General features: G+C 37.4%; 1 protein-coding gene and 1 long non-coding RNA gene across 2 annotated transcripts; both read right to left on the bottom strand.

Moving 5' to 3' along the window:
• Positions 1–564: 564 nt before the first annotated feature.
• Positions 565–1,472, bottom strand: LOC147485656 (17.8 kDa class I heat shock protein-like). Its single transcript, XM_086573276.1, has one exon. The coding sequence runs from the start codon at positions 1,218–1,220 to the stop codon at positions 750–752; it is 471 nt and encodes a 156-aa protein (XP_086429402.1). The 5' UTR covers positions 1,221–1,472; the 3' UTR covers positions 565–749.
• Positions 1,473–8,830: 7,358 nt separating this feature from the next.
• Positions 8,831–10,404, bottom strand: LOC147485655 (uncharacterized). Its single transcript, XR_015201005.1, has 2 exons — positions 9,903–10,404; positions 8,831–9,072 (listed from the first exon to the last, which is right to left on the bottom strand). It is a non-coding gene; the product is annotated as an uncharacterized LOC147485655 (long non-coding RNA).

Genomic DNA, 10,404 nt, shown 5'->3' with positions numbered 1-10,404 from the left:
GTAGTAGAAGTACTGAACATCATTAATATCATCTACCCTCACACAATTGAAAATACACCAAAAAAAAAATCCCAAAAAATCCGAAACAATCCCATCAAGAGAATTCCTCCATCGACAAAAACATAAGAACGGTCACCATCTTCCTTAGCCTCTTCATCAGTCACATCTGACCTTCCACTCAAATCCCCATTATCATCACTACTTCAATAAATAGAATCTGTAGATTTTAGTTCTAATTGTGTATTATCTACAGGAGAGGAGTCTATTTCCAATTCGAGGCCCTGCCCCTTTGCGGAGCCGTCTAAAGGTTTTGTTTGTAAACCTTTAAGCATATTTTTGCTTAAATGTGCAAAGTCATCTCAATCTACAAAAAATAAAACCTTAATTAGTTCAATGTGCAAGTCCCTCCGCTTTTGGAATGCGTATGTCATTTTCGTAAGTCATTCTGATCACATCTCACAAACAACAAACAAATGTTCACATTTTTTTTTTGTTCCTTTATTCCAATATAAACAAACAAATGTTAACATCATCACAAACTAACAATGACAAGAGAAAGATCCGTATGGTAATTGATACTTGCAATTTGTTCTCTTAATTAATGTTAAATAACACGCACATACTTTAACACACCATATTAAAACACAAGCCCGAGCAACAATTAGGACATTCACAATACAATTTTATTCAGAGAGAACAGTAAGCAACCATATGTTCCCTTCGCTTTCCACTCTAAACAGCCACCTATCTCAGCCAGAGATATCAATAGCCTTGACATCAGGCTTCTTAACTTCAGCCTTAGGAACAGTAACAGTAAGCACTCCATTCTCCATTGCAGCTTTCACTTCATCAACCTTAGCATTCTCTGGAAGTCTAAATCGCCTCAAGAACTGTCCACTGCTGCGTTCCACTCGATGCCACTTCTCATTCTTTTCTTCCTTCTCTTTGCTTCTTTCTCCACTTACCTTAAGAACTCTCCCTTCTTCAACTTCGACCTTCACTTCTTCCTTTTTAAGTCCTGGAAGATCAGCTTTGAACACATGAGCCTCTGGTGTTTCTTTCCAGTCAATACGAGTGTTCGCGAATTGGGTTGTTTCATTTGAGAACTCAGAACGGAATGGAGAAAGTGGGAAGTCTTGGAATGGATCCCATATGTCAAGAGAGATTGGGTCGAAAATGTTGCTTCTCTGGCCACCGAAGATGCTTGGAATGATCGACATTTTGTGTTTTTGGTTGAAAGAAATTGAAAGATTGGATGATTTGAAAGAATAAGAAGATGTACGAAGTGTAGCGTTTTTTAAGTTGTTGATTTTGGGTTTAAGTGTGGAGAGGCATTTATAGCAGAGGGAAAAGTAGGAATTCCAGCAAAGATTGTTTCTAGATTGGTCGGGACAATTTTGATTTTTCTGGAAGATATAGAAGGGTCTAGGGCCCCGGTTGGTGTGGTCTCATTCTACTGGCTTCTACTGCGTTCTTCACACTTCCACAGCATCTCTAATTTGAGTGGTGCCACATAGGATGCTAAACTTAATTGGAATGTAAAAGTGCGGGAAATAAGCAAACTTACCCCAAATCATGGACCAAAATATCGACTATATATCCAATATATTGCCGATATATATCGGTATTTTGGTACACCGATATCGATATTTCCGACATATATCCACCGAATATAATACTCTTTTTTCCGATATATATTGGAATTTCCGATATAAAGTTTATATCGCCGATATAATCGATATTTACGATATATATATCGTTTGACTTTTTGACCATTTTTTAATATAAATCCGATATTTTCAATATATTTCCGATATTTCTGATATTATATTTCCGATATATCTGATATTTCTGATATTTTAAATAGTTTGGACTGATCACCAAAAAAATGGATATATCCGATATATATCAATTTTTTGGGTACACCGATATATTCATCGATATCGATATTTTGAACCTTGCCCCAAATGGTAAAACTCAGTTTTGAGCTGTAAACTCAGTCTCTCAGATATCCAACCAATGAGAAACAAGCAAATAAGGGGTTGTTTGCAAATTAAATTATTTATAAATCTTCTATATTAAACAGTAGCCCTTCCCAAATTTGTGGAATCTCCCCATATTTTCTCTACCGGTTTCCAAAAAAAACGAAAATAAAAATAATAAAAACCACCACAGTACAAGATACGTCTTCTTCTTCCTAGAAACAAACCAAGTCACCATTAATAAAAATAAAAAAATGAAAAAAAAATGAAAACTAAATGACTGGACAAAAGTCCTCAGAAAGAATTGTAAACATGTGTTAGTCTAGCTTGATATCATCTTTGCAATCTTTGTCGGTCAATATGATAAGCCAATAAAAAATTTGAGAGCTGGCGACGGAGAGACTGTAAATTAATCAATCGGATTTTGCAGTGAGTAAGATTATCCTAAAGGAACTCTAGATCCACAATGTTGTCAGTTACCAACTTGGCAAACTCTATTTAATAGGTGAACAAAGCTGATGACACAGTGAAATTGATTGAGAGAGATAGATCGAGAGGGAGGGAGCAATTAAGGTTTTAATGGTGACATTAAAAGGATTTTGTTTTAAGAGTTTTGTTCGTGGTGAATTCTTTGAGGTCTCTTGATTTAGTGTTGGCTCAAAAGAGGCCAGCTGTAAGTGCTCCTGTTTTTCGGCTCTTTACGTAGGGATTTAGAGCATCTCCAATGAGAGGTGTAAACCGTATAGAGTGGAAAATTTACACTCCAAGTGTCAAAAAACTCTATCCAATGGGGGTGCTAAATCGTAGGTAATTATCTTATCAGTTGATAGATGGGGTGGGGAATTCCCCATCCCGCTATTAGTTGATAAAATAGCCCGGGCAACACTTCAACACACGTCCCAAAGAAGAAGAAAAATCATACGTCACTTGAAATCACGTCTCAAGCTTATTTAATGGCTTTGCCACGGATCCGGTCCGTCGCTATGGTTTAAGGGAAAATAGAAGTCACGGACGTCACTTCAACACACGTTTCAACATTTATTTAATATCATTGCGACGGGCCAAGTCTGTTACTCTTCTTTATTTTTAAATAAACGACAATTTAAGTCAGTTGCTATCTGTTTTTACACATTTTTTTCCACCTACCATTCGAAGAGCCACAAGATATAAATATAGACCTTATTTACATGGGAGGTAGATAGAGTGTATAATCCTAATGGCACCTATGTGGAGCTTATGTGGAGGTGAATTTTTACACTCTCCATTGGAGATGCCCTTAAAGGGTGTAAATTGTTTAAAGTATAAAATTTACACTCTAAATGTCAAAAACATGTTTCCAATGGGGGTGTAAATCCCAGGTGATAAGGTAATAGTTAATAGAGGGGTGGAGAATTCCTCATCCAAATTATTAGTTAATAAACATCTCAAGGCCACTTGAACTCACGCCCCGCTTAATTTTTTTTTAGAATTGTAATGTTTGTGACGGGTAAAGACCGTCATTTATTAGTTGGCCCAGTTTTAATAAACTACGGATGTTACTCAAAGTGATGTGTTTTTTTTTTTTTTTGGTTAAACCCTTGCATGACTTTGATCGTCGGTTTTCTCGATTTTTAATTTTACAAATTTTTAAACTTTGTTGCATTGGATACCATTTTGGATGTGGAAACTACTAATGTGTAAGAGGGGCCATAAAATCCTAGTGGCACTTATGTGGAGGTGTATATATACACTCTCCATTGGAGATGCCCTTAGTGGGGTTTTTCTTCTCTATTTTTTTTTAAATATATTATTTGGGGGTTTTTTTTTTTTTTTTGATAAAATCATAAATCATAACATTGGAATATGCCAATATGGGGAGGTAATGATAGTAATTTAAGAATAGAATAAGGAGAATTAAACAAATGCGGATCAGTCTAAAGGTTTTTTTTAAAACAAATGATAGTAATTTAAGAATAGAATAAGATGTGCAGTGTTTGTAAATAAATAGCCAGCAAAAATCGTTGGTTATATTGAATTAATCAACCAAGTCCGCACCATAGAATCGTCTGAGAACCACTTAGCATACTTCGAATCAATTTCTATAGGTGCTTTCTCTGTGCCCAGCTAGAAGAAAGCCTATCTTTCCATGACCTCCAACAAACAGTTTTATAGACTGTGCCTATCGAACATAGTTCAAGCCATCTAGTAGCTGTGAGGTAATTTTGAGATTCGGATTATCATGAACAGAGTGGAAGGGCTGGACATCTTCACACGTTCCAATCGAAGAAATAGTCGAGATACTAGACACATCATCAGTAGCCATCTCAAAAAAATTAAATTACCTCAACAATAATAAATAGATCTGAGAATCAGATTAACATCTACCACATCTCGGGACTGGAAAACAAGAAACAAACAAAAAAGAAAGTGTGGAAGCTTTGGTTGCGATCAGAACAACATTACGAAACCAGAGAAAGCAGCAGCGGCGTGAATCAAATAAAAAAAGCTACTGACAATGTGTCTAATATAAAAAAATCAGAGAAAGCGAGGTTGTGGAGCTATTAAATTTGGCTCTGATACCATGTAGAAGCTAATTTAGGAGAAAAATCAAGTGTGTGAGTTTCTTCACATCACTTTCTATTTATTCAAATATAAGAGGAACCCTAGAAGGGCAATAAGATAATTACATGATTAACAAAAGGAAATAACAATACTATCCCTGCTTACAACTATTGCCTACTTGTAAAGAAATCCAATGTCATTATAATGATGAAGACATTGAGGACCTTAATGTTCCACCTTCACAGACTCAAACACAAGCTTATAAAATTTTGGATGATGATAGTTCAAGTGACTTTTCTAGTGAAGGTGTTGATGGTGCAACATTTGATGGTGGTGACAATATGGAAACTCAAGGTTAGGTTGCCCTTCGTCCTTTCACTACTCTTTTGGAAACTCAAGGTCAGGTTGGTCTTACTCTTTTGGAAACTCAAGGTCATGGCTCTTGTCTTGCCCGACATCCAAATTGTTCATTCTCGCCGGTGTTAATTGTTCATTCGTCGTGTTGGCCTTTTGAGAGGAATACAACTAGTGTTTTTGGCCTTTTGAGGAGGAATATAGCTATTGGGGTGTTGTGCCATTCTTTTTTTTTATGGGAAACATGTGATTATTGAGATATAGCATACATGTTTACGTGAGAGGATTGTTAATTTTGAGAGAGTTGCTTATTTTGGTCATTTTTTGTGTTTAGACGTTTAAATTTGAAAGAATAGTTGTTACCATATTTTTAATATTGGTTGATGTATTCGCATATTTTCTCTTACTTTTCGCAAAAAAAATTCGTTTTTTGTGGTGACCGAAACAATTACCGAAAACGAAATTTAATTCCTTGCTCCTATGGTATTTCCTAACAATATACTAGGATTACAACCTACAAAGCAGGAAAACATTACCCAGAGAAAGTTAGATTTATTTCATCAAATCAGCAGAAATAGAATGATGGGACCTTCCCACTTAAAAAAATGTCCAGTCGCTTTTCGACACGCAACACCGCTACTAGGAGTGTTCAAATTTTGAATCAAATTCAGAGAGTAAGGGCATCTCCAATGGGGGTGTAAACCGATGGGAGAAATTTTACACCCCAAATATAAAAAAAAACTCTCTCCAATGGGGTGCTAAACCGTAGGTAATATTGTATTAGCTAATAGAGAGGGTGGGAATTTCCCTCTCGCTATTAGTTAATTATCCACTTAAAATAACGTTAATTTAAAAACTTCGGACGCCATTTCAACACACGATTGAAGCTTTATTTTTTAACTCGGACGACACTCCAAGTGACGTCCCAGTTTAAATTAAAGAGGGACGTCACTTGGAGTGACGTCCGAGTTTAAAATCTATTTTTTTTACACTCTTCCATTGGAGAGTATAGAGTGTGGATATTTATGAGCTATACAATACTATACAATTAGAGGTGTAAAATCCTAATGGCACCTACGTGGAGCCTAGGTGGAGGTGTAATTTTACACCCCCCATTGGAGATGCCCTAAGGAATGCCTAACAAAGTAAAGGCCACAACTTTAACCTAAACCTTACTGGGTCGGTGTAATTGAAATGCAGAAAGAGCAATAACTTATTTAGAGACAATGTATACTCTTAGTACAAACTTGAGCATAAAATTAAAAGTGGCCGGTATATGCTTGGTCAATGATAAAGACATAGCACACACTTATCAAATAACTGGTATCAATTTAGGAGAGGAAAATTCTTGCTCAGGGAGAAACTCGGGCGACTGTCAACAACTTAGCCATAATCTACAATTGACTCTCGAAATATTCATGATCTTGGTTTGAGCATCCGATCTTCATTTCCTCCAAGATGTTGGCATTTTCAAGCAAATATCTCGTAAAGTCGAGTTCGCTGTCATTTCCTTGGAACTTTTCAATGTTAGTAGTTTTAAGGTGCTTGAATATAGTTTCATCAGTAACTTTAAGGGCTCATGAACTAGTTGCCGGGCCTGTTCAAAATAACAAATACCAACAAAACTGACAATAATAAAAGTTTTATTTATTTTTTGGCCATGAAGGGAATTGAGAGGGTGACCATTGGGGAGCAAGCCCAATGGCCGGACCGGTTTTCACCGTGAGCTGATAATTGCCAACTGAATCCACTATTTGAGTTAATTTAAGACAATATTTTATTTTGCTTTCCCTAATCCAGGTTAGCATTCATTTGTGCTGGTACCCCTAATCCATAAATCAAGCAGGAAAACCATTCCAATCTTTGCAGAAAGTTTAACTCCATTGTGGAGGGATACCAAAAAGCCTTGGGTCAGTTTATCAACAAAACTAAAAGTAGAATCTTCTTTGGGGGGTTTACACAGGAAAGGAAGGACAACACTATACAGGAACTGAATATGAAGGAAGGGGACTTAGGCATTCCCTTACACCAAGGGAGTGTCACAAGAGCATGCATAAAAAAAAGACTGTCGAGTTGGAAAGGCAAAAGATTGTTTTCTCATCAAGTATGTGCCTACAAGTATTCCGATCTACAACATGGCCATTTACTAATGGCCTCAGTCGTTGATAAAAGAGATGGAAGCAGTTATGAGAATTTTTTTATGGACTGGTGATCCGACCATCTGGAAAGGTGTGACAGTGAGCTGGGCAAGAACTTGTAAACCATATGATGAAGGGGGCCTGGGCATCAGAAGGCTCAAAGATATCAAAACTTCTATGCTGATGAAATTAGCATGGGAGGTTCTTAATGGCTCGTCTGACTTCGCTTAGTTCAAAATATTACAATCTTGATGGAGAAATAATTAACTTCTACAAGCCTACTACCAGCTGGTCGGGGCTGAAGAAAGCGAGGATATTAGACCGAACACTCAGTGGGTTATTGCTAATGGGGAGAAGGCGGACTTGTGGCGAAGCAATTGGTTGGGGCCAAAATCTCTCAAAGATACTCTAAACATCAGCACACATGCCCTCAAAGGATGTACATCCAAAGTTTGTGACTTGATACAGGAGGATAAGTGGTGTATCCCTACTGCAGTAGAAGAAGTTATATATTTTTTTTTATTCAAGTAGAAGAAGTTATCTATAGTGTTGGATTACATGTGAATTCGGTTGTGAAATGTGACTCACTGTATGAGGACTACATGGTATGGTGTCCGGATACGGAGGGTAAGTTCTCCACGAAATCAGCTCATGAGACAATCAGAAAGAAGAGACCAAAATCATCCAGAAAGGTATACCTACTGATGACCGGGTTCAATTACAGCATGTGTACCTGGCATCTCGATATAACTTGTGCAAGGTAAGTTGTGAAACTCGTAAACATATCTTCTGGCAATGCCCATTTTCTCAGAAACTTTGGGCTTGGATCTCCCATTCTTTCGGTCAATCTACTCCAATAAGCACACTGCCAATAAGAAATCTCCAAGAACTCTTGAACGTGAAAAAGATTGGAGCCCAAGATTGAAACAATTGTGGATTTCAGCCATCACCTCTGGCTTGGTGATGGCTCTTGAGTTGCAATCAAACATAATACTTGGTGAGCCTCTGGAAGCAGAGAAATCTTGTTTTATTTGAAGATAAGAACCCAAATCGGGATGCAAGTATTATGTTCGATTGCAACTCAAGATTACTGCGAGACCTTCAAATGATCATAGCAAGAATTAAAAATCCTTTCTTTCTGGAATGTAAACCCCAGGCCAAAGAAAGCACCTTAACTCAAACAATGTGCATGGATTCCATCGGACCCGACATCCTTAAGCTCAATACCAATGGTGCAGCAATCGGGAACCCGAGTACTTCAGGTATAGGCGTTGTGGGTCGAGACAGAATGGGAGAGTTTATCTTCTCCATGTGGAAAAACATCAGTAGTGGTCCAACTACAGGGAATAATTTGTGGCTGTCATAGGAGTCCAATGTGCTATAACCAAAGGTTGGCTCAAGGTATGGGTTGAAACTGATTCCAAAGCAGCAAAGATTGCTTTTGAGATTGGTGAAATACCTTGGGCAATGCAGGCTCGCTGGTAGAATTGCCAGAGGAAGCTACACACCTTTAATATCACATCAATTTGGAGGGAGGCCAACTTTTCAAGTCTTTGTACTTGACGGAAAACCTCCCTGGCTACAGAAATGGAAAGCACCATACGAGTGTTTCATGAGAGTTGTATAATGAGAATACTTTTTACTTGGGTGATGAGCATTCATTTCCTGCCGTATGCATTAGGTGGTGCAGTCTACTTTTTTCTCCTTTTAATAGAATTTACACTTAACCAGCAAAAAAAAAATAGTAATATATCAAAAGAAGCAACCCTTATAAGCAAGTTGATAAGATGCAAGTCAGCAACATTAAAAGAGGTATAAGGAAATCCAGTTCTTCCCACATTCAGTAATAAACGGTAACGAATTCGTAGTGTATCAAAGAAGCAAATCAATTTGCAAAAGCAAACAGGGAAAACAAAGAAACATTACATCGATCATATCACTAAAGGAAGAATAACATCACTCAATTTTGAACGATAACACTTTTTTGACTGTGCAATCTCCATAAGCCCCTTCGCTTCCTCAACCTTGGACCCTTTCACCAACCCATCAACCACAACCTGCACTCGCCAAGGAAACATGACAATTAGAGCCAATACTCTTTTCACAAAGCTTAAGAGCAAGACCAAACTCCCCTTTCTCACAAACACAGGGAATGAGTGCCTCAAAAAAGTGAACCAATCCGAACAATACCACTCTTCAACATATTATCATATAATGCTTTTAGCTTCATCCAGATTCCCATTATTGCCATACCATTTTATCAAAACATTATATGTAAAAGATTAGGGTTCTCTACGTTATTCCCAAGCTGTTCAACTAATTAACGAAACCCTGCAACTTAGCATTATAACTTATTATATCCGGGACAATCCCACTCTCTTCCATCCTAGCCCAAATCCTCAAACTTACCATTCAGCAGTGTATTAAAAGTAATCAAACTCGGCTCCACCCCATTTTTCTACATCAAACGAGCATTCTCCCACTTCCCCATTTCAATAAAAGCCTGAATAAAACAAGAATTGGTAGAAAATCTGATAGGTGAAGCAAATCAAACCTATTTTCAAATACAGCATATAACTAAACAAAACTAGAGTGGCTAGGAATGCCGCGGATATTCTACAGAAAATTGAAATCGTCGAAGTGAGCTGTGGCTTATAAATAGGAAGATGAGGAGATAACGGGCGAAGGATATTCTTTCTTTTTGTAATTAGATCATTACCAGAAGGAAAATCCGACAACTTCTTCAAAGAGGGTTCTCTAAACAACTTGTGAGTCTCATCAAACTTGTTAGACACAACACTAGCATTAGCATTTAAAAGTGCATTATACGTCTTCACAGTACGTTCAGGCAATTCATCAAACAGTTTTAAAGCATGATCAAACATACCCGGTTTCCCATATAAAGAAATAAGTCTCATAGCAAAACCTTGTTTAGTAATATCATCAAACTTGTTCTTGTTCTGATGATGTTCCAACACTTGTTGTTGACGAGCAATAGTTTTTTCATATGCTAAATGTGGAGAACGAAACCGACCTATTTCGTTTTCGACAAGGGTGGTAAGGTTTTTTTGTTTGGAAAGTTTGTTAATTTCTTCGGGTTTTTCTTCTTGTTTGGGTGTTTGGGTTTTTGTGAGAATTTGAGGTGTTGCTGTTATTGTTATTCGGGTGTTTTTGGGAAAGACACGGCTGAGACGAGAAATGGAAGTAAACATTCTTGTTTTGAGGTTTCGTCTAAAACCAGTGTCAAGTTTGAAGGGAGGGGTTTCCGAGTATAGATCTAAATTGGTTCAGAGTTCTTCCTTGTCAAGATTCCGGTGTATGTTTGACGAAATGTCGATATTTTAAATCATGAATCTCTCGTCACCTATCTATTCTAACTACTAGCCATT

The sequence above is a fragment of the Coptis chinensis genome, chromosome 7, assembly GCF_015680905.1.
Source record: "Coptis chinensis isolate HL-2020 chromosome 7, ASM1568090v1, whole genome shotgun sequence".
Classification (NCBI taxonomy): domain Eukaryota; kingdom Viridiplantae; phylum Streptophyta; class Magnoliopsida; order Ranunculales; family Ranunculaceae; genus Coptis; species Coptis chinensis.
This window is presented reverse-complemented; position numbering and strand designations above follow the sequence as displayed.

Coding starts and splice junctions, on each gene's coding strand:
- LOC147485656 (XM_086573276.1), bottom strand. CDS start 1,220: ATGTCGATCATTCCAAGCATCTTCGGTGGCCAGAGAAGCAACATTTTC.